Genomic DNA, 24,819 nt, shown 5'->3' on the forward strand with positions numbered 1-24,819 from the left:
TACAGGGCTTTGTAGAAGGTTTTAATATGTCTCCTTAAATAATCGCTATTTCATTTTGTTAATTTCCTTTTATTCTTACTTCGCTGTTATTTACTAGTTTTCCAGTATCATGTGTCCTTTATGTGCTATTTCAATGACCTAATACAGACGACAAGCAAATATTACCCATCACCCTGCACAAGACTTGGTTAATTCCAAATGTTACCTATTTAATCTATAGATTGCATTCATATCGTCTTTCTTTTGGAGACATCTGCTAGTGTTGGATTTTGTCTCCTGTGAATTGCATTTAGAAGCAAACTTGGCAAAACATTATCATACCATCTTTCACTTTCAGCATTTTTCTTAACATGATGCTGGAAAGCAGTGCCACAGAAAGGGACCTGGGGATCCTGGTAAACGGCAAGTTGAATATGAGTCAGCAGTGCCCTGGCAGCCAGGAGGGCCAACTGTGTCCTGGGGGGCATCAGGCAAAGCATTTCCAGCTGGTCAAGGGAGGGGATTGTCCCGCTCTGCTCTGCACTGAGGTGGCCTCACCTTGAATATTGTGTGCAGTTTTGGACGCCCAATATAACAAAGATATTAAGCTGTTGGAGAGTGTCCAAAGGAGGGCAACAAAGATGGTGAAGGGCCTTGAGGGGAAGCCATATGAGGAGTGGCTGAGGTCACTTGGTCTGTTCAGCCTGGAGGAGAGCAGACTGAGGGGAAACCTCATTGCAGTCTACAAGTTCCTTGTGAGGGGAATAGGAGGGGCAGGCACTGATCTCTTCTCTGTGGTGACCAGTGACAGGAGCCAAGGGAATGACCTGAAGTTGTGTCAGGGGAGTTTTAGGCTAGATATTAGAAAAAGGCTCTTCACCCAGAGAGTGGCTGGGCACTGGAACAGGCTCCCCAGGGAAGTGGTCACAGCGCCAAGCCTGACACAGTTCAAGAAGCATTGAAGAGTCACATGGTGTGACTCTTGGGGATGGTCCTGTGCAGGACTAAGGGTTGGACTCGATGATCCTTGTGGGTCCCTTCCAACTCAGCATATTCTGTGATTATATTAATGTTCTCAAATGTACGACACAGCTGTGAGCTACCAGACTGTGCATGCACGTGTGCGTGCACACACACACACACACACACATGTCCTCTCTCAGGACCATTTGAGTATATCCATAATGAAGAAACACAGAGAACATGTTAATGTATATAAAAAGGGAAACCAGGACTGCATTTTTTTCATTTTTATGACTGCTATGGTTTAACCTGTCAGGCAGCTAAACACCACAGAGCTGTTCGCTAACACCCCCCCAGTGGGATGGGAGATAGAATAAGACAAAGGTAAAACTTGTGGTTTGAGATAAAGACAGTTTAATAGGACAGAAAAGGAAGGGAAAATAATAATAATAACTATAAAAGAATATATGAAACAAGTGATGCCCAATGTAGTTGCACACCACTTGCTAACTGATGCCCAGCCAGTCCCTGAACAGGAGGCTGCCACCCTCCGGCCAACTCCCCTCCAGTTTTATTGTTCTACATGACACCAGATGGTATGGAACATCCTCTTCATCCTTTGGGGTCAGCTGTCCTGGGTGAGCAACATGAAAAGGTGAAAAGTCATTGATGTAGTGTCAGCCCTGGTAAGCAACAACTAAAACATCAGTGTGTTATCAACATTATTCTTACCCTAAATCCAAAGCACGGCACTGTACCAGCTACTAGGAAGCAAAAAGCCCTATGACAGCTGAAACCAGGACAAAGACTTAAAGGATATTGATGGGGATTTTGAGAAGATCCTGACAGTTTATTAATTGATTGTTTCATAAAGTTTTTAATAAGATTTAAGCATCTAGCCATCTTAAACATTTTTTAAAATACCTCAAGGAATCTATTTTAGGTGTATAGGATCTTTGCAAATATGACTATAAATGCTAAATCCAGTCATCTTTGAAATAAAGAGAAAGTCTTCAGTGGCCCTTAGGTTGACTTCAAAGCTAGTTCTCTTTCCAGACCTACACACAAGAGACTGTTTACACCTTTTTTTTTGGACTGTTGTATTACTGTTTTTCTCATAATAAGTAACTCCTCACTGACATATTCTTCATAAACTGTTTTTCCCAGAAAGTTCATTTTCCCACTGTTCTTCCAGCTTCTGTGACCTCCTCCCTTGTTGCCTGCTCCAGATTTCCTCTTGGCTGCTTTTCCCTCTCCACCCTGAAGCTCATCCATTGCATTGCCCATTTCTTCCACTCCTTTTGCCCAGCTCCTAGGCAGTTTAGGCTTTTGAAGGGATTTCTTGAAGGTGTATTGTCATGAGTTTCACTAGTCCAGGGAGGTGATAGCTTTACAATTTTACAACAACTACTTTTTCCTAAAACACAACAGTGATATGCTAAGAATTAGGTCTGGGATTTAAAATTATTGTTGTCTTCCTAGTGACTTTTTTTTTTTCCTGTAGATGAGTTACTACAGCTATCAGACATAGTACAAAAGAAAGAAGTTAATGGCAACAGTGCTAATAATTATTGATGACACATGCATGTAAAATGACATAGCAGTAACGGTACAAATCCATATTTAGAACCCCTTAACTGACTTCACTGCTAGCTCTTATTTGGAAAGTTAAGGTCATTTGATTGTCGCCTGTGGTGGAAGATCATGATTGTTTTGAATGTATTTACTTAGACTTAAAGTTATGTGTTTGAAAATCATATCAAATCTACGTTATTTTTCTATACACTGTTGCAAATCATCCTACACCTATGGGCAAAGCCCTCTAATGTAGCAGGATTTGTCTTGATAGGTGAGCTGATTCTATACAATTTTTGTCCGAGTCAATTTTCATTCCCAGGGCAAATGCTTATTTACTGAAAATGGGATGAGAGCTTAAACCATTCTGACCCACTTTGACCTAAAGTGTTGAAAGAGGGTCAAAGTCCACCCTTGGTCCTTGGAGCAGAAGCTAACTTGCTACTAAATTAGAAGCAAAGGAGATAAAACATTCTTCAGCTGTTGTATCAAAGAAATAGAGCTGTAAAACTCTGGCTTGAAAAATATCTAATAGGGTTTTTTTGCCACTGTCATCTTGCCATCATTTGTATTAACTGGGATTCTGTGTTCACTGATAACATTTTACTATATGCATGCAGCATAGCCTCACTGAGAAATTAAATTTTTAACTGTTCAGACTTTTTCTTTTTTAGATCCCAGTGTCCTTCTGTGAGAGATAGTAATATAAACCTAAGCTGCTAAAATGTGCTAGTGCTCTTAATTGTAGGAAAAAAACATTTTATGTTTTTTCATTATAAATGATAAATTCTGTACAGTAGCTGAAGGTAGGTTAAAAAAAAATTATCAGCTCTGATCTTGTTGATAGTGTTGTTTGCACAACTTAAAATGGCCAGTAATTGTCTCACAAATGCATAGTAATTATAGTCTAAATGCAGATGTTTCCTTTTCCTTCACTGCCACAGTTGTATTGTGTAACATCCTACTATGGCACATAAAAAGTACATCTTTATATAGCAAGGGACTCCCTTATCCATTTGTATTTATATGTAACACTACACATGGGTATGATGTTAAAAGAATAGTTTGGCAGAGGCAAGCCTTCAGATATTATGAAGCACTGGAATTAAGGTTATACATGCAGTTTTCATTCAGAGGATTATGCATCTGCGTTGTCATATGGACTTTAATTGTATGATGGTGTACTGGTTTTTCATGGAATGTACTCTATATTCATCACAGGATGGAAGTGCTCTTAGGATGACTCTTATGTGTAGGAGTTTTGCTGAAGAAGTTGTAAAGTGTGTAAATGAATAAAACAGGAGATTGCAGGAAGAGAGAGGATCTCTTATTTCTTTTAAAAAGCAGGAAGTGTTGCCTTGGAGATTGAAAGGTGGGCACAAGGTTACTGTGAATGTGCTGAACAACTGGCTTAAAACATTTTTTTATCTTCCATTTTCTAAATGCCTGACAAAGCATGTTGTTGGGTTTATAGAAGTTCTCAAGCTGTCATTCACCACTGAACTCCTTGTGTTCTTGTAGTCTGAATATTACTGATACATAATTTTTATAACTCTTAAAAGTCAGATCCCTGGCATCTCAATTTCACCTAGGTAATAAAACTGACCTCCTGGTTTCAGTTTGCATGCTGTGTAATGGGAGTGAAGCAGTCAAATACTACTGTAGTAATAAGCAGCGCAAAACAGTCTATGAAATAATAATTTCTTCTTCACACCAGTATTTAAATAGCATGAAGTAAGTTAAATTCTGAGGCTGCCCATTGAACTGAGGATCACAAAGGAAAACACTGAATAACTGTTTATGGAGTGAATATCACCCATCATTTGCACTGAATAAGAGAAAGACACTGAGGATGTAATAGTATACGATCACGTCATTATGACTGCATCATGACTTAAAAATAAGCAGGCTGAATTAAGGCTGCATGGTGAACCTTAAATATGGAATCCGGTAACATTTTAGTGCTTAACTTTGCAGCCTTAAGGAAAGTATTTTAACAGGAGCTTTGTGTTTAATTTCCTAATGTTGTTAAAAACATAAAAACAAAGCTCTGTTGTGTAGCTTATAGGCAGCTTTTGACACTTCAACTACACCGCATAAAATTCTGCTGTTGGATTTCAGGGAGAGATTGATGACACTTGTATTCCTCTATATGAATCACTAAAACAGGGGAACAGGTATTTTTTTCTAGAGGAACTCTCAGATGTTTGCTAATGGTTGGAATTGGGGTGAAATTTCTGTTTCCTACCACGCTCCTTAGGGGAATGTGCTTTCCTGTGCTCATTCTTCCCAAATGTGGCTCCTTCTGCCATGTCTCCTCCAGCCTTCTCCTGACCTGCCTCTGCTCCACCACTAGCTCCTTCCTCACTGTCCAGTCCTCACTCCTCTGCTGACCTTTGCCCTTCTCCTCTCACTCTTAGTTCTTGTTTCACTCCTCCATGTCACAGCCCTTCCCACGCTCGCCTAGTCAGTCCTCTCATTGCTCTGAGGCACTTGTTCAACCATTCTCTTTGATTTCTGTGTCTCCTGTGGCCTCTGGTTGCATACTCCATTCCTTGGTCCTTGTCTGTTCTCTGACACATTCTCACACACAGTTCCTCCCCTCCTTGTTAATCAAATACCTTGTTCAGAGCCTTTTGCTGAGGCAATAGCAGTTTCCTGCCAGTGTGTCAGATCCTTAGCTCTCCCCTGATCCACTCTCTCCAGCAGTGGTGGTTACTAGTCCCAACAGTTACCTTGCAAGTCCATTTCTCCTCTAGTCTTTATCCACAGAGTCTGCTGCTCTCTTGAATGCTTTTCGGCTGCAGCTCCCAGACTCTGACAGTCTCTGTGTTTGTCCCTCAGGCTGTCAGTCCCGGTGTATTTCTATAGCCCTTTCCTCCAGCACGCTGGTTCCGGTGTTTGTCCTCTCTACATTTAGATCATACAGCTTCCTCCTCTTGCTAGCTAAGCACGGCCGAGCGAGTCACGGAGAGCATAAAAGAAACAGTCTCCTGCTTGTCAGGTCTGGTGCCTGCCCTCCCCTGCTCTCCATGCCTCTTGTCCGTGCTGCCATCAACCTGAAACCACGGCAGGTAACTATTAGATGCAAAGATTAGTTTTGCCTCTGGATCTCCAAGCTGGAAGGATCCTGTTCAGCTCCTTGGTGGGGATGGCAGGTTTGTGAGTGTGGAGGTAAGAGCTGTGAAGATGAATTTGCTGGGTCATTCTGTGATGCTGGGGTATTGGTCTGGCAGCTCTAAGACCCCTGGGAATCTGGAGAGTCTTTGTTTAGTGAGTGCCAATCTGAAGGGATTTTAGATGATACATTGAAGATGTTTTAGTCAAGAAATTCCAACACGGTCTTATTAAAAAAAAATAAATCTGATAAAATTACTTTGGTAGTTACCTGAGTGCTAGGAAACTATTAAATCAAAGTATTTAACTTTGCAAAGAAGGACTACTAATAGGTGAGGAGAGGTTAAAAGAAGTTAACTTGCTCAGCAAAACAAAAAAAGCTGAAAGGAGGTACAATGCAGGCTACGAATGTATTGAGGAAGAAGAAAGGGTTATTTAAGGAAATGAACACTGTTGTTGCAAAAATACCCCAAAAGACCAGGAATAAGGTTGAGGTGGCAACTGGAAGATCACTTGTAATCAAGACAGCAGTAGGTTCTGGAGCACCTTTCCTGTCAGAGTAGTGAGATCAAACCTAGACTTTAAAAGCTTTACTTTATACTCCCTGATGCCAAGAATGGCAGATGATATTTATATCTCAAAGACTTATCACTCTGACAAATGTAGACAGATTTTTAACAAAGATGGCAAAAGGCCTGTGTCTAGCTTAAAGCATATTCATGCTTGAAATATCCATCCCAAAGCCTAGAGTCTTCTCAAAAAGATCACTGAGATATTTTTTAGTGTTTACAAATAACTACAGGATATTTCCATAATCTTGCTCTCAGGCTTTTCAGACAGTCTTTGACTAAAAATTTCAAGGAAATTCCACCCTGGGCAGGGAATATTTTCAACCAAGCTTAAGATAAGGCAACTTAAAATGAATTTTATAAAATAAAACAATCTTAAATTAATAATTTAATTTTAACATGTCTTTGTGTGTAATTATAGGAATATGTATTTTCAAATAGTTAAATGTTGATCGATTCCTGGATCAAGTCTTCAAATTTAGTTTTAAAATATGGGACTGAAACAGTTTGAAAAGGGCAAAACAATGTTTAATTATATAAGGAGGAAAATTTATAAGTCAGGAGTGTTAACAGTTGTTACTAAAAGCAGAATATCAGTACTACTGGTTTAGATTTTCTTAATATAATTTAAAAAAATTCTTCTATGTCCTCTTCTTAATTTTTCTTGAAAACAATCTGTGTCCATCAGAGATTCAAAAGCTACTTAGAACTTTAATTTGCTCTTTATTGTCCAGAGTGTTATTATACTCTGATATACCTTTTATAGCAAGAGTAATTTGGTTTACTATTAAAACATAAATATATAATACAATACAATCTACAATGAAAAGTTTAGGAGCCTGAGGAAAGGATTTGAAGCTAGATGATTTCTTATTCCAGACTCTTCCTCTGTTACTTGGTTGGCCTTGTAGGCATAGTAGGCAGATACCACTCTGTGTGCCTTCCTCAAATCTTAGTTATTTGGTCACCTTATGCTCTTTTGTGTCTGGCAGACCAAGGGAATAATTGCAGCAAGATAGCTGCAATTAAAAATTAATACCAAATTTATTTTTACCTAATGGGAAGTATTTTGTAGCAGTTATATTCAACATATATTCAACAATATTCATCTAAGGTCTATGAATTTGTTGTACAGAATTAATTCATGATTTTGAGACCATGAAATCCTGACATTTTAGGTATTAATATATGAAGCATTAATTTTGAAATAAGATAGTGATAATTATAATGGAAGACCACTTATATTTTGCTGATTGTTTTAACATAAAACTGAACTAAAATACCTATTCCCTATGCTGTAACTTCTGAGATACTCAGAGCTCCAAACATTATTTCCCCATCTGCAAAACCTTTAGTACCTTTCTGTTGGCTACTATAATGTAGGTAAGCTATTTCAAGATGAAATCCTGCAATTCATATTGCAAAACTAAGTAGAGGAAATAGGTGAGGAATAAAGGAATGGATCAAATATGTAACATATCATGGCTGTCATGTTGATGATATTAATAATTTTTAAGTGCCATTCAAAAAGAATCTGCCTTTTTGTTAGCACAATTTTACTAAGCAGCTTTTCAAAAGAACTAATGGCTTTGGCACAGTTATTAAGCTGAATGTTATTTGGCCCCACTTGCATACAGGTTTGCTTCATACACTGGATGAAGCATGCCTTGATTTTCAACATATTCATTTGAAAAAGAAAAAACAACAAGCAGGTTTTCCTTGCACAGCAACATACTTTAAGTGCCCTGTTTTTCTCTTATGATGACTATCTTCCTTGGTGAAAGTTGCTGAGGTCTGTGGAGATTATCTTGACAGCATCTGATCCCTCAGCTCAATCTCACAGCTACTAGGGAGTTACAAATGTGTCTATCAACTTTCTGATCCTGAAAGAGATTATCAATAAATGAAGTAAATGAAACGGAAACTCGACTTGTAGTTTAATATTCACTAATTTCTTTTTTTTAGCTAATAGAAGATGGTATCACTTCAGACCAATAAGTACTTGAAATTTGGTGTATTTCTGCAGAATTCATACATGAGCTGTGCAGTGGTTCCTGTTGCTTCCATTGCACATGTTCCATCCAAGGACTACTTCAATATTTTATCCAATTACTACTTAAAACAGAATGTATAAGCAGTCATTACAGCAGAGATCAGAGCCCAGCACTTTCATCTCCCCAGAGAGAGTATTGCGTGTTCTGATGTGGAGCACTACTCTTCCTCTTCCTATTTTCTCATCCTACATCTAAGAATCTTAAATTTCATTTTTGTTAAACATGTACCACTTCCTCAACCAGGAGGTTGTTGTGGAATAATCTCCAGACTGGCTGCTGGGAGATGAGGGTTTCAAGCTTCTTATGACAATAAGGAAAAGACAAACAGCTGCTTCACTTTTCTTAGAGTTCAAAAGAAACTAGTGCTCTCTGCTGTTATGAAAGGATGACTAAGGAGCACTTTCAGAAGAAGGTTTTGGGATGCCTTATGTCCCTGAAGAATGATGGTGCATCATGCTGAGTGACCAAGCTTTTCTGACTGCTTGGTTCTACCAAAAGCTGTTTCACATCACATCACTTTTAGATATGTAAGTAGGTGGTTATCCAGTAAACACAGTTTGATGTTACAAAACTGTATTGTAACACCCAAGTGCATACATGGATCTAGCCCTTATATACACTTTGAATTTCATGTTCTCAAATAACGTATTTCTTCCATGAAAGTTGCATCCATAAGATTATTTTCAAAGTGGGGGAGTGGTAGAGGATGACCTACTTAGCATCCAGAAAATATCCCTATGAAAGCCTATGAAAGCATCAGAATTTCTTTGTATAAATACAGGCACGGGCTCAAAGTGCATGTGATAGAATAAACACTGAATGCTTATTTCCACCTTCTCCTATCTTTAGAAAGAAAGAACATAAGTTCTTCTTCTACAAAGAAAGTAGATGTTGTCTTGATGTTTGAAAAGCCTATCTGTTTGCAAAGGCAGTTTAACGTAGAGTCAGATCCCGGATGCTCAGGACTTTCAGATTTCGTATATTTGCCTTCCAGCTTTCTGTTTATTGTTAAGTAAGATTAAATACAAACCCAGAAAATCTGTAATAATTTTTTATATCCTGATAAGTATGGATGTCCCCTTAAATGACTGGCACAGAAGCAGAGAAAAATATTCATTTAATATGTCTGTGTCTCCACTGGTGAATTTTTTTAAGCTTATCATAGTTGGTTTTACATTGCCCTTGTTTGTACTATCATTTGTGTCGTTTTGAATTCTGATAATTTCTGACAACATGCAGTTGCATAGCCTGATTACATACGTTGGATGTTTTGTATTCTGCATTGCATTATCATCTAATCAGGTTAAAGTGGTAAAGATTTACTAATGGGAACATTCAGTTGCCCTAGATTTTGTCTTAAATTTGTAAAGTTATTTTACTTTAAAAGTTGATCCACTTTAATATAATTTAATCTGGGATGTTAAAGGACAAAAATAGCCTGTTACTTTCAATTGATTATTTTAAATTAGAAGGAATTTTGCTGAAGCACACTTAGTTAAATCATTATTCAAATGCTTCATTTCTGTTCATATTTATCCATTTTCCAACAATTAACATAATGATAGAAAAGAAAATGTATTCCAGGAATTCTTGAGATAGTGTAGTATAAACAAAATATAAATAACTCATAACTAAACTGTACTTCCCATAGCTTCCAAAAGCCAGTGTGAAAGGATTCACTGCAGTGGAAAATCATCTTAGAGATAAAATGCGAAAGTACAAGCTATTTGATTATAATTCAGTTGGCCAGCACAATATCTAACGTGTCACAGGGTTGGGGAATTTTTGCAATAGACAATAATTTGGTATCGGCCTCGCAGCAGCTTTTCCCAGCTGGGTTGCCTGACTGAATTTAAAAGCTGACCTCGGCTAATGCTTCTGCCCTGAGGAATGACAGTGCACTGGCCACCAGTGTTCTTGACCCTATCAGGTCCTATTCACAGGTGGCTTACCTGATCTATGGTGGTGTGCATTACTATATACCATTTTCCAGCTACACCATCTTCCAGCTAGCTTTCACCTGATCTTCCACAGCACCTTACCTATGACAAACAGCACTCCTTTCCCTCCTCAAGGGAAAGCATGCCTTGGTACTTGGCCAAATCCCTCTTACAAGAAGTATGCTAAATATTTCTTTGAAATCATCCCCTTTACTGGAAACCAACTCGCTTTTATAGCACAGTAGCAAGGCTGACTCTCAGGCGGCTGCTGCAAATCACCTGATTACAGAGAAGCCAGCAGGCTGTGGCAGAAGGGGGTCTGGCTCTGCACGTCGCTTCTGTGGAGCCCTCTGCCTCCCGGGACGCGGCGGTGGGGACTCCGTGTGCGCCGTGCACCCCCCTGCGGCACCGGCAGCGAACGGTGCATCACGTGCAATCCCGGGCTTTGGATGCTGCCAGAACTCCGCTCAGGGGTGCTCTTGCGGGACCACGGGGCTCCCGCGCCCCGGCTGCCGGCTGCACACTCGCACTGCAAAGGCAGCCGCTCCTGCGCATCAGCCAGAGAGGCTGCCGAGAGGCCCCCAGGCTAATGAGCAGGAAGAATGCATAATCGGAGGTGTAGAATAAGCAGTTAGAGCATCTGGGCTGTGACCTTACAGGCCTTGAAGCTAAGAATGGTCAAGCCCTGACCCTTGCTAAGTCCCAGAGTAGGCTAAGTAAGGGGGATCAATATTTTAGCAGATATGAAAGACACTTGACTCACATAGCCCCCCAAAATTGTTTGTGTTATTAACAGTTACATTTTTCACTTGCGTACAGCAATATGCTTTATGGAGAAATACCAGAAGTGCCTTACATATTTTGATTTTAATAGAATATAACCATGTTTTTTTCCACATGCTGTCCTAATTGGCCAGGGACCCTTTTCAGAACAGATGTTCTGCTTCATTTCCTGTTTTTAAACAGTTTAATTTGTTGCTATAATAATTGAATCCTTATTTGGGACTTACAGCTATATCATGGAAAATATGTTTGCTAGAAACAAACAATCCAGTGGGATGAGTGGTACACATGTTGTGAACAACAAAAGGGGAGCAACTACAGACTTCTTAACAAAGCTATTAATTTACTCAAGCAAAGTTGTTCAGTTCATTATAAACATCTTTGGAATAGCAAAGTTGAGATTTTTAAAAATACTTACATTTTCAATAGCTCTGTGTACACATCACTCAGAGGTATCTCCACACTGAATAAGAAAGTAAACTGTAATTAAGTTAGAAGTTAACATTTCTTAGATATGAGTTTGCTAGATTTTGCTGTTATGAACTCCTTTCTGAGTTTCCTACTTTGTTCTGAAAATGAAACAAAATGATTCTTGAAGAGTTAGAAGCTAAAGTGGGTTTTATTCATTAATTTTGTTAATTCATGCATTAAGTAAGGTCGGACAACTTAAAAGCTAGTTGTAATACACACAGATGCCAAAGACTGCTCTACCATTGCCTCTTCAGTTTGAATGCTCATAACTGTGTGAGTGGGGTTTTCTCACACAGTTTATCTTCCAGTATTGGAGCAAAGCTGACTAGAAGGATGGACTCCCTTTCCGTAAAATTGACATCTCAATAGAGCGATGGTGCATATGGGACGACCACTCAACAGTGCTTTTGGTTTCTAAGGGTATAAGGAGGTGTTATTAAAAGTAAGAATGGGCTATGAAGGCCTCTTTTGAGAAAAGGAAATCCTACTGGATAAAATTTATAGCTTACTTTCAAAGATAAATCTGTGAGTTGAAAGATCTTTTCCAAAAGCTTCAATAACAACTGCTATTGTACTTTGTCCTTGCATATTCCAAGGTGCTACATAAATACCAACAAACTTGCTGTAGCACCCTCACAACACCTTGTCTGGGCTCTTTTTAATTCTCATATTATAAGCTAGAAATTAAGAAGGTGAAGAAGTTGAAAGGCTAAATCTGTCTCCATGGGTCTCTGTGATCCAAAGATATAGAGGGTTGCTGAGCAGCCAAAAGAAGGTGCAGGCCTGAAGCAGGATGTTTAGAGCTGGGATTAAAGGCAACACTTTCTTTTCTAGGGCAAAATCTGGAGCTAAGGACAGGCCACAAGGAACCTAATTTCTGACTAAACACATCAGGAGCCCTGGTAGCCACACCTGGTACAGCAAAGTGCCCTTTATACCTTGCAGCAAGCTAAACACTTCTAGCTCCCATCAGGAAGACACCTGTATGTGACTATCATGCTTTATGAGATCCTACAGTTTTAACTTATACAAATTGACAGAAAAATAGTTTCTGCAGTAAAACTAATTATGAAGGCAATCAGAGCTGGTATCAGACATCTCATGTTTCTGTTTTTCTGCAGTTACCTCTTGCTCTCGCCACATCACAGTACAGTGAACAAGAATTCAGTTAACTGTGTTTTTGGTATTCATTCCCTCCCTCTCAACTCTCCCCTTTAGAACTTCACCAGGAAGTATTGCAGAAGGAGAAAAGAGGATTGGGATAGAAGTGAAGGAGGGAAAACTACTAATAAGAGATCCCCTCTTATTATAGCAGATTATTTAACTGTATATTATTGGCACCTCTATGCATAGCAAAGAGTGCATCATGTTATTCCTCTGGATTATGCAGGTTCTGAGTTTTAAAATGGGTAAAATACCCCCTATGATAACTGACAGTAAAAAGGTTAAGACAGCAACAATAAGTTTTATCAGATCTCAGTCACCCTACAAATTTCTTCCGTACATAAATGTACCATTTAAGCCCCTAAATAATAATTAAAAAAAAAAAAGACTACAGGACAAGCCTAAAATATTAGCTGTCTTAGTATCAAAAAAATCTGGAATTTAGAATGACTGAATGAGGCTGTCTCTGTATAACAAAATATGCTGGCTTTAAAATGGAAGTGGGTAGATTTAGGTTAGATATAAGGAAGTAATTCTTCACTATGAAGTCAGTGAGGCACTGGAACAGGTTGCCCAGAAAAGCTATGGAAGTGTTCAAGGTGAGGTTGGATGGGGCTTTGAGCAACTTGGTCTAGTGGAAGGTGTCCCTGCCTATGGCAGGGAGGTTGTAATTAGATAGTTTTTAAAGGTCCTTTCCAACTCAAACTATTCTGTAATTCTATGATTTTACTACACCTCTCCAAGTTGAGAAGAGCATACACCTAAAAATGAACACCATAATTGGACGAGCATCAGGTTGCACTTTTGAAAGACTATCACAGTAGATCCCGCAGGAATCACAAATCAAATCTGTAGTTTTCTTGTCAAATGCCCTGTAGAAACCACAAGTCTCTCCAATCAGAAAATGCAGTGGAAGAGAAATAGCACCTTGCCCTCCATTGTGTCCTGATAACCTGTGTATAACAATGTACTCTAAATTTCAACATGGTGCTGAAATGCTGTATTTCAGACATCTCTGTTTCCCACTTCACTCTAAACAGGGAAGCCAGAAATGGCAACAGCCCTCTCTCTGCTCTGCATCAGTGTTTATTTACGCTTCTGGAAGAACTCTTTTTATGGGTAGCTGGGAAGCCTGAAGGTGGATACAATCTACATGCCGAGATCAGTCGTTTGTTTGCCGAAGCCGCCTTCGCAAAGTGTAACCGAAGGCCGCCCATGGTGCCCTGCTACCCAAAGGGGCTGCTCTGAGAAATCGTATCCCTTCCTTCCCTCTCTCTCTGCCCCCGGTTACGCGGGGCAGGAGGGGCCCTGCGGGGCCCGGGCCGGTAACAAAGAGCCCGGCGTGGGGCTGCCCCGGGGGCGGATTTACATCAACGATTTCACCAGCAACTCGGGGATGGCAAATCTTCCCCTTGTCCTGGCGGGGGAGCCAAACGCCATCGATCTGTAGCCGGGAAGGTTGTTGGTTTTTTTTTCGGCTGTTGTTGCTGCTGGGTTTATTGTTGGGGAAGTGGGAGGCTCATTTGCGAACCGGTTGCCCAGCCGCAGGCCACGGCTCTCCCCAGACATCCCTCCAAATGCACTCCTGCTAAAGACCGGATATTTTTTGGAGGATTTCCCTCGGCACTCCGCACACGCACCCCTCTTCCCCCCTAAATTCACGGCAATGGTGAGCGGCGTCCCTCTCTCCTATCCTCCTTTTCCCGTGAGATGCTTTTCCACGCCACGCGGGGCGGGTATTCGGCGGTGCCACCTGAGGCCCCGGTCCCGAGCCGCTCCCCACGCACCCTGTCTGTCTGTCTGTCTCCCCGTGCAGAGCTCCGGCAACGCGTCCTACCGATGCTCCATGTCGTCCTCCGCCGATTTCTCCGATGAGGAGGACTTCAGCCAGAGGTCGGGGACGGTGTCGCCGGCGCCGGGGGACACGCTGCCCTGGAACCTGCCCAAACATGAGCGGTCCAAGCGGAAGATCCAAGGCGGCTCCGTGCTGGACCCCGCCGAGCGGGCCGTGCTGCGCATCGCCGGTAAGGCGCGGCCGGGGACGGCCGGGCAGGGGGCGGCCGGGGGGTAGAGGGACCCCCGTCCCTTCCTTTTCAGAGCGCAGCCCCGCCAGGCAGTGACTAAGCTCTTTGGCCGCGTTTTCCGGCTGGGTGAACTGATGCGTGTGGAAGGAGAGGCGAAACGCGCGCAGGTGCGCCTATTAAACTTTCATGCGAAAACAGATCAGGGGGCTGCAGCCGCGGCGGGGGTCGGCTCAGCCGCTGCCGGTGCTTCCTCCGGCCCGCAAGGCCGAGAGAGCACCGGGCCGCCCGCCCGGGGGGGAAGCGACGCTGGACCGGCCGCAGGGCGGAGAGGCCGCGGCGGCGGCGGCCGATGATGCTCCGCGCGGGCGGGGGACCAGGCGCCGGTCTTTGTCCGCTCGGGGCCGGGGCTGCGCCCGGGGGAGACCGGGACCGGGACAGAGCGCCGGAGACGCCGGCGGGCGCTGGTCCGCGGCCCAGCGACAAATGTTGTCGAAAATAGGGCGGAGGTCCGCTTCTCCCCGGCGAGAGCTGGAAAACGCCTGTAAATGAATCCCAGAAAGATGCAGCAGGCTCCGGTGCTCCCCGGGAACACCGCTGTTGTTCCCCCCCAGCCACCCCCCTTTTGTGTGCGCCTCGGTAGGTCCCTTCTCGGGACACCATTTCCCAGGGTAATCCATCTTAGCGGCGCTGTTAGAGGGGGCAGCGGGCGCGCTGCGGAGCCGAGCTCCCCCGAGCCGCAGGATGCAGCCGCGAGTGGGGGCGGGGGGGAAGCTGCGGAGCCGGTCCAGCCCAGCCCGGCGGGCAGGGTGCGCAGGGCGGGGGACCCGGAGGGCCGGGGCTAGGGCAGCAGGGACCGCTCCGGGGCGGGGTCAGGGCCAGGGGGCGGTGGGGGCGCGGCCGGGGGCGGGCGAGCGGTGGTGACACCTGCGGCGGGGCCGGTCCCCCGCCTCCGCCCGTATAGCGGGGGCTCCCGCCCCGCCTGGTTGCGGGCGTCAGGGTTCCTGCTCGGTCCCTGCCCGCGAGTCCCCGGCGGTGTCCGTCTCGCTGCGGCCCCTGAGCGCCAGCGCCGCAGGGTGACAGTGTCCCCGCCAACCCCGTCAGTGCCGCGGGCGCCGCGTCCCTGCCTCGGCGGCCGCCGCCCTTCTCATCCCGCAGGAGGCCGGGGCAAAAGCACGGGGGGCGGTGGGAGGTGGTGAGAGCTCGCCGGCTTCGAAGGCGGTGCCTCGGCGATGGGGCTGGAGCCGAGGTCTGCGGCTGGGGCCGCCTCTCGGAGCGCAGAGGAGCGGCCACCGAAACACGAGCGGCCGGGGGGGCGTTTCCTCGGCCGGGCTGGCAGCGCCGCCCCCCACCCGCCTCCCTCTCGCTGCTGCCGGGGTTTTTCTTGTGCCGTCCCTGGGGCTACCCGGCCGTCCGGAGCCGCTCGGGCGGGCGGCAGGGCCGGGCTGGGCAGGGCTAGGCTAGGCTAGGCTAAACTAAGCTAAGCTAAGCTAAGCTAAGCTAGGCTAGGTTAGGTTAGGTTAGGCTAGGCTAGCTGCCGGCCATGGCTGGCTACCTCTCCCCCGGCGCGTATTTCTACGCCGAGGAGCAAGAGTACCTGCAAGCCTATGAAGACGTCTTGGAGAGATACAAAGGTAGGGCAGCGCTCCTTGTGCCACCGCAGCCGCCCGAGTGGCAGCTCGCCCCGCCGGGTGTGGCGGCTGCGGACCCAGGACGCTCTGGCGCTGGCGGCCAGGTGGGGACATTGGTGGCCCCGAGTTGGGTTGATCTGGAGGCAGCGGACGTGGGCGGCTTCTGCGATAAATAGAAATACCGTGTCACCTCACCAGTGGGTGACACGCTCTCTCGTGTGTTTAAAAGTCTGTTTTTCAAGTGCAGTGCGGGCACAGTGGTTTACGTCTCGATGTGCATTCGTATTTAAAGCTTCGGTTTATTTTTACCTTTTTATTTATTTACTTTTTTTTTTGGTAGTCGAGCAAAGAATAAGCTTAGTTCCTGTAGCACCTGCGTTTTCTCATCAGATATAGAAAAATAAGGATAAAACCACGTTTATTGTAACAATGATATGCATAGCTAAATTCATCTTGCTAGAAATGTAAATTACATTGATTTATTAAATGCATCAGAATGGAAGGAGTGGTTTGGATGATTCATTGCTGTTTTTCAGTACATTTGCTAGTACTAAATCTGAAAAAGCTTGTCAAAAGTGTTACAGGACTGATTTTAATTCAAGTGCGAAAGGGATGGAGTTAACTGTTTAGACTGAATCTTCATCCCTGAAATAGTCTTTACAGCATGTCACAGCATATGCTGATATTTGCAGTGCTGAGTCCTATTGTAATGTTAGAGAATGAGGTAGGTTAGATTTCATATCTGATTTTTTTTCAGCTGTATGTTTCCAGTCAGTTCTGAAGATTTTTGTTAAATGATTTCCACTGATGGGAATGGGAGTGGCATAGTTTAAGACAGATTGATTTGAAGATCCTGATAACTGATTTTACTTATTCCAGGTTGCTAGTGGTAATATTTTGAAAAATAAACCCTCTACACATGGTTATTTTGACTATGAGAACTTGCCAGATCTGAGCTTACTTTATACCGATGTCACTTGCGATTTCATGTGTCATTAACAGTATTGACTAATGACTCCTTTGTGTCTGTTGCCCGTTGTGTCAATGCAGCTATGGAGCATGTGCACTGTTTCTGTACTGAAATGCATTAGGACATTTTAGTTGAGAGAAATAATTACCGTTTGTTCATTACCCTCATCTTCAAAAGCACGTCTTCATTCCATTCTCCCCTATTTCTTAGGTCATCAGTTTATATGTAGCTGAACTGATTTTTTGCAGAATTTTAGATCTAATGGACTGTTTACTTTGTAAATAAGCACTGAGAAAACTTGTTTTTCTGTTCTGGTTCTAACCCAAAGCACTGCTATTATGCTTTGGATTACCTTTGATTTCTTGCTTAAAAACCTGGGAAAGAGATTAAGCCTCATTTCCCCTATTTCAAGGGGAGCTTTATCAGGAAAAGGGCTGAAAGATTTAGTTTTCAGTGTTGGGGAACAAAAGGATTTTAGTTAAACTCCAAAAACTAATTTACATATCTAGTTCTGAAAGTATTTGAGTATATTATGTTATGGTGGTAATATTGAATCCATTCACACGCTATTTTCAGTGACAGCCAAATCCTGAAATTATTTGGAAGGATCTAGTTTCTGTTGTCTTAGTTTTCCGTGTCATATTTGGTATATTGGTGTGCTGTGTTTTGCTATTCGAGGTATACTTTATTCAGCCATTTGGAGCAGAGGTAAAGATTTGGACTTGTTTTAATTAAGATATATTGGAAACCTGGAAAACACATTATTTTTTAAAATGTGTTTCCAAGCCAGTCATGATTTCCCATTCGAGTCCCAGTAGTATGACTTCACTACAGCAATTGTTGTTCTGATGACTTGCTATGGGAGCTGATCTAATCAGAAAAGAATTGCTACAATACAGGCTTTGAAGAGGGAGTGCCATTTCTCTGAATTTCTCATTTTTGTAAACACCTCTTTTAGTAACTTTTTTAATTGAATGCAAATCATGTTGACTTTAAGATGAGCTCCAATCTATAATTTTAATGCTGATAGTTCTTTTTTCTTTTTCTTTTTTTTCCTTGTTACAGTCTGTAGAACACTCTCATACTCATTTAGGGTATTATCAGGGTGCCAGATTATCTATGCCCCAGCTGTTGAGTACTGTAACTAGCAGAGTCAGCTGTACAAAATTCATTGCCTGTCTTGGAAGTCTTGGGATCATGTGATGCTGCATCATTAAGATGTTGATTTAGGAAGATAAAAGCTGCCCTTTTCAAATGTAGAAAAGTGAAATTTTACTTTTCATCCTTTTCTGCAGCCAAAATAGGCTGCAATCTTGAAGACCTTGCAATGCCAAGTACCTTTTTGCTTTAACAGTTGAAAGCAGGATATTTGTGTGTCTTGAAATTCTGTCTGCTGATCGTATGACAGTAAATAATTAGGCAACTGTTTGCTAAATCTGAGATAGCACAGAAGTGCTGTTTGCTATGGGAGAAGAGAATGTTATTTTCTGATTCCTGGTCCACTGAGCTGCTGGTTGTCAATGTTTTATTTATTTTTCATTGATTCATGTAGTAAATATTTGACAGTATTTATGAAGTATTTGGTGGAGAAAAGAAAATCATCTGTTATCTCAGATGATTTAGAAATCCTGTTGAATCAAGCTACTTATTCAGGGGAAAAAAAAAAGCTTCTTTATTGGTAGCACCTTGAAGCATTCAAAGCCAAAGCCTTTATTGTGAGAGTGGCAATAAAACATCTAGCGAAATATGTAAAACGCTTCAGATAAACTGTACATCTTGTTTGTGACTGAACAGGAAGATGAGAAATTGTAGAAATATTTGTTATTATAACTAAAGGTTCGACTTTATCTCAAACTATATTTGACTCTAGGAGGTTGTAAAGAACTTAACTTACAAAGCAGCAACAATAACTGTCTCACCATTCCCTGGGAACAAAATTAATAAAATTGTTAGCTGCAGTCTTCTTGATAAGTAAGAAAATGTCCAATAGTATTTCATATACATTTAATTGTTAAAACATTAAATGCCACCTCTATCTAATGACATAATTATGCATTGTTCCATACCATCATTATTTGAGCATTAAATATTTGAAGATTACCATTTTAAGCTGTAAATGCAGTATTTTCATTAGATTTCCTCTGCTATAAATCTGAAGTAATACACTGGCAATGAACTTATATCCCTCTGAAATGGTTAGTTAATTTCAATAAAAGTTCTTAATATATTTTTCAGTTGAGGTAGTAAACATTTATTTGAATAGCAATTGCAACAATCTTCTTTTTGCTGCAACATTTTGAACAATTAGGTAACTAAGTTGTCTCCCTTGACATCCTTATTGATATGGGCATATCTGTTAATGACTGTGCGCTTGTGGTATCTGAAAAAGAGCTAATTCATTGAGTTAAATGTTGAATAAATTACAGTTATTCGATAATGTTCTTACAATCATGTAAGCTCTAAAAGTTTAAAATATATAGGGTTATCTGGCCATGCAGACCTTTTAAGGCTGTAGATTTATATATCTACATCTATAGGAAACAGATCTGTTAGGAAATTAAGCTTGACGTGACTGCCCATGAAAAACACAGCCTTGCGGTTCAGGGACATCACTAAATTGTTGTTAATGCTAGGAAAGGTATCACGTGAATATTTTGTTTGGATCAGGTGCCTGATTAGGGTTTCCTTTGGGTACTTTGGGCTCACTGCATAGCCCCTGTCTTTGTAGGAAGGAGGGGCAAGTCTGGGACTGGGGACAGCAAAACTTGGGTTGGGTTGTTTAAACTTTGGTACACTGTGTTTCACTATTGGCATTGCTCTCTTGCTTTAAAAAGATCTGTAATACTACACATTCAGCTGAAGACAGCAAACAGCTCTGGTTCTGTATTCTGAGAACAATGACGCTGGAGATGGACGAGAGCTAGCGGGTCATCTGATGCATTTCATTGCCTGTGTAGGGCTCAGAAGCAATGTAGTTTTTTCTAATGATTGATTGATGGTAGTGTCAAGTAAAGCTGTTCTGGCATTGTTTGGGTACAGTTTTTGAATTGAGATAAAAAACAATAGATGCCTGTCATGCAGCTCCTTTGAGCTGAATTCAGGAAGGGGGCATTCTCACAGAATGGTTTTTGTACATCTAAAAATGAACTGCTGCTGTATTTTAGGAATTTGGAGGGTCTTACATGTGTTTGGTATCAGACTTGGTCCAGAGATATTCTTCTTCAGAGGTGGCTTCCTAGAGCAAAAGACAGAAGGGGCCCTGACAGGTGCTCCTGGGTTCAGAATCTGTGAATTTCTAAATTTCCTCATTTATGCTTTAAAATTAGTGACCTGAATTTTCAGTCAGCAGAAATCTTGCTCTTTGGGCTCTTAGCTGTGAACTACTTGGATCTCCTGCTTCAGGGCTTCTGATTTTGAACATAGAAGGAAATCCTGATTGATTAGGTGCTTTTAATTTCTTTTCCTTCTTTGGCATAACAAAACCTGATGCCAGATATATGTTAGTTTTGCAAGGAATTTCCACCATGGATGGTGTTCTCTGACTTCTTTAAGGTGATGGTAGTAACTAGCCTTGGAACTGATCCCTTTTTTTTTTTCAAATGGGAAAGTCCTTTTTGCTGATTAGTGGAGGGCACGTGTGGATTATCCAGCTGCATGTCACCTAATCCTTTCTTTGCCACCATGCAAATCTTCAGCAACAAGACACTGTTTCCTATGTTCCTAGTACATTTCCTACAGCAGGTTAGCCTCCTGGGAAGAAAGGATTTTAGCCAACAGAAAATGTCTTCAATTAGAGATGGAAACATAATGGCTCTTGTGCTGCCTGAAGTCAACCAAAATTAATGGACAACTTAGGCTACATAAAAATATAAAACCTGCAGTCTTACTCTGTTTCAACATCCTCTTTATTTAAGCAGAAAGTTTTAACTTTCAAAGTGCTTGGAGATGGGATATCTTGCTGGGTGCATTTCATCCTAAATAAGAACCAGATCTTGCTGATTTGACTTGTATGAGCTCTTCACTTCAGCAAAGTTTAAGAGGTCTTGGAGTAAAATAACAAGAACTTGAATGTTGGCCAATTCAGTGAGATTTGCCTGCGTAAAGGCCTCAAGATATGGGCAGCAGTTTCTGAAGCTGAGTTTGAGATATATATATATATATATAAACTACAGTTGCTTCTCCATGATTCTAATAGATACCTGTTGGGTTGACTAAGAGACAGAATTTGGCTATCAGTTCAAATATCTTTGGTAGGTGAATTGGGGCAGAGATGAAAGGTCTGCTTCATTGCTTTGCTGGTACTTCCCAATTCCCACTGAGTCAGCAACATCTTTAAATAGAGCTCACAGGAATATTTCATCATTCTTTTTGTAGAGTGAAAACTGCGAGGGGGGAAAAAAGGAAAATCTTCAGTCATTATTGTGTTAAAAAGCTTGTTTTGGCTCAGTTTATATTTTTGGTTGAGGTGTTTGCAGTTGTGAGCTGTGATCTAGCTGGGTTATTTCTAGTGACACTGTGCTTGAAAAACAGATTATGGATTATTTTTTCCCCTCTACACTATTTAGAACATGCCTGATTTGAGGAATTTATTCCACCATTTCAACATGTACTTGGAATTAAGTGCGTAAAATAAAAATGGGCCTATTCACATGCTTTTTAGTGCAAGTATTTTATAAGTTCAGCGTTAAAAGAATAAAATTTTGTAAAGGTCAAATATGAATGCAGCTTATTGCTGCATGCCTGAAATGTTTCCTGTAAAACACCATTAAAGCCGTTTAATTTAACAAAGCCTTGATTTTCTGTAGTGGGTGAAAATATTCATGTACTGAATGCTTCCAGTCAACCCAGCTTTCAAACAGGTGAAACAATGCTTACAAAGACACTTCAGTCTGCTGGTCAAATCCTGAAGGGCATGTTAATAGCCAGATCTTACAAGTTGATCTGTGTAGGCAGACTCTGATGCTTTTGTGGGGAAAGACTAGCTTTGGAAACCCACCCATGCAAGCCTCTTCCCAAGACTTGGGCTCAAGTAATAGCTCAGCCTTTGATAAGGCATATTCCTGGCTGAAATCAGCCCTCCTTTAGGGTGTTCCTATTTGGCTGTACCTGCATTAAAAGCAAGTCAGTATGTTTCCAGTTTTAATTTTACGATACCCGGTGAGTACATAATTTTGCTGTCAATTGTTAGTCTATCAATTCTTTGGATTTTGTACAAGATGACAATAGCTGCCAGTAAATCTATGAAAGGATGAAGATTCTAGGCAAGTATGTTGAGGGTTAAATTCTGCACATTGCAATCACACAATTAGTGTAACTATTTCTGTAAGACAAGGAGGATTAGGCCTCTGATGGGCTTTCCAGTGGCATAGGCCAAAATCAAGAACTTGATTATAGCCACATGTCCCTTTTTAACTTTTTGTTTGCTTTTAAACATATCTTGATTGTTCAGTTTCATAGTTAACGTGAAATTACAGGATTTAATGACGTGTTCTGCAATGCATATAAATATAGATCAGCACTTAAATGGGGATCATAGATTAATGGTGTTGGAAAACCAAATTAGTTTGGCCTGAGGTTCAGGTATCCAGCTATCTGACAGCTATGACACTTTGCACCACGTGGATCTAAAATTAGTAGAGCTCTTCTATACTGGGATTAGAGAGATGTGTGTATGTTTTAGTTCACCAAATGGGTAAAAGTGTGACCCTTTATATACAGCTTTCAGAGGCATGTTTTGGGCAATTTGAGTCTATAGGTGAACTGAGTAGCATTGGAAAGTTTCTTGCTGGGTACTGAAATGAATATCCTGTCAAAGTCTGCCTGTAGACTTTGCTTCTGCCTGATCAGATTACCCTCTGGGTGTTCCTCATGTGACAAAGTCTCTTAGGCATGGTAGAAGCAGCATTAGAAAATGAGTGTGATCATTTGGACAGACATTTTGCAGTAATAATAATAGTAAAGCATCCTGAGTGGTTTAGCAAAAGAGCTTTTTTGAAAGATAAATAGCACTTGCAATGCAGTGCTTTTTATTCAAACGAAACCTCTGTTAAGTTTACTGTGAGTCAGGAACTTAGCTATTGATGTTTGTAAATATTTAATACCTTAAATTACTTTGTCTTTAGATAAATTTTTAATCTAGAGAAATAGGGTTTACGTTACATCCTAGAAATTAGGAAATGACTAGTGCATTTGTCTGGAGAAGCCACTGCTATGTAGTTATACATAACTTCAGGGAATGAGGTACTGTTGCTAAGGTAGTTCTGTTTTCAGACTAGGATGTTTTCAAAAGCACACACAGCAATGTGATTACTAGTCCCAGTGACTTCTAACAGCAATTAGGTGCTTCACTACTGTTTGTGCCTTGGAAATTCTCTCCCAAGTGACTATACGTTGTTCAGATCATAACCTTATGCTGGAAACCATTTCATAATACCATGTATTACAGATTAATTCTGCCTTTAAAATTCAGTTTTTGAAAAGTTTTAAACGTGAAAACTTATCTGGAGAAAAATTAAATGTAATTTTTAGAAAGAAGGTTGATTTCTGAATTAAAAAGAACATATATTTCAAACATACAGAAATTTTCCTTTGTATTTTTGAGCGGCCTTGTTTCTCAGACTTTGTGTCTTCTGCCCTCTTCATTCAGTTTTTAACAAAACAGTTGCTGAGAAACATTTGTTGTCATTTGGGATAGGTTTTTGTTTTTCTTCTTTGCAGGAAATTTTTGTCTGTCTCCAGTTTACACTAGAGTTAAAGCAGCATTTGGCTCCGTATCTCTTTAAAGGAGAGAAGAACAGACACACACAAGCTACAGGAAGAAAGCCAGAGTTGATTAGGTCCCTTGATGAAATTACCTTGTAATTTTCCCATGTTCAACAGGATACTTTTGCATTGTTCTGTTTCAACATTTTAAAATAGAGCCCTTGTTAATGAAGTCCATATACTTCTTGTGAGGCCAGATCTAGCCTACCTCTGAGAATATCAACCCAAATTCTCATTTTCTGCTGTTGCAAATTGTATTAAATGAAATCACACTGATTCTTGTAAGCATTGTATGTTTCTACTTAAATTGTACATTTATTTTTGCTTTCTTGGATATACATTTCCTTTAGACATTGGATTACTCTGAGTCCAGCCATCCAACATGCTGTTTAAAGTGGATGTACAGTAGGACTGAGCAGCATCAAAACAGTTATAATCTCAGTTATAATCTAATTTATAAAGATTACATTAGTGTTGTAAAAACAATACATATTTATGCCTTGATATTTTAACTGTCATACTGAAGCATTTCTTTGCTTTGGGAACCACAAGAGAATTTAAAGAATTAAGTTCTTTAAAAGAATTCTGAGATCGCGTGTCTCTGCAATAATTTGCAACTTAATAAAAAATGTTAGGATTTGTTTAAATAAAAATAGCAAGTGGGGAATCATTTTTATTCTAAGCTTTAAATGTACTTTGAATTTGGTGCCTAGATTTTTGTAGCCATTTCAGTGGCCAACACTGTGAATGGTCTGTTGGAGATCTGGAAGTATGACTGAAATGTTGATGGATCTTTGTGCAGTTTGTGCTGGATGTTGCA

General features: G+C 41.3%; 2 protein-coding genes across 29 annotated transcripts in view; one reads left to right on the forward strand and one right to left on the reverse strand.

The window, feature by feature from the left end:
• Positions 1-24,819, forward strand: part of DST (dystonin) — a 311,288-nt gene that overhangs the window by 19,996 nt on the left and 266,473 nt on the right. For 17 of the 28 annotated variants that reach the window (XM_064650251.1, XM_064650255.1, XM_064650253.1 and 14 more), the window contains exon 4: positions 14,432-14,639. In XM_064650251.1, coding sequence (XP_064506321.1) covers positions 14,432-14,639 — 208 coding nt within the window. Of the gene's footprint in view, positions 1-14,153; positions 14,640-16,094; positions 16,271-24,819 lie in introns of those variants that run through there. The other 11 variants (XM_064650270.1, XM_064650271.1, XM_064650282.1 and 8 more) reach the window with 7 other exon arrangements.
• Positions 1,340-15,903, reverse strand: LOC135411998 (uncharacterized). Its single transcript, XM_064650310.1, has 3 exons — positions 14,453-15,903; positions 11,399-11,460; positions 1,340-1,625 (listed from the first exon to the last, which is right to left on the reverse strand). Exon 1 carries the CDS (start codon positions 15,314-15,316, stop codon positions 14,870-14,872), a length of 447 nt encoding a protein of 148 aa, XP_064506380.1. The 5' UTR covers positions 15,317-15,903; the 3' UTR covers positions 1,340-1,625; positions 11,399-11,460; positions 14,453-14,869.

Source organism: Pseudopipra pipra, chromosome 3 (genome assembly GCF_036250125.1).
Source record: "Pseudopipra pipra isolate bDixPip1 chromosome 3, bDixPip1.hap1, whole genome shotgun sequence".
Classification (NCBI taxonomy): Eukaryota; Metazoa; Chordata; class Aves; order Passeriformes; family Pipridae; genus Pseudopipra; species Pseudopipra pipra.

What these genes read in the sequence shown, in the direction of transcription:
- LOC135411998 (XM_064650310.1), bottom strand. Translation starts at nt 15,316, where the DNA reads ATGGATTACCCTGGGAAATGGTGTCCCGAGAAGGGACCTACCGAGGCG.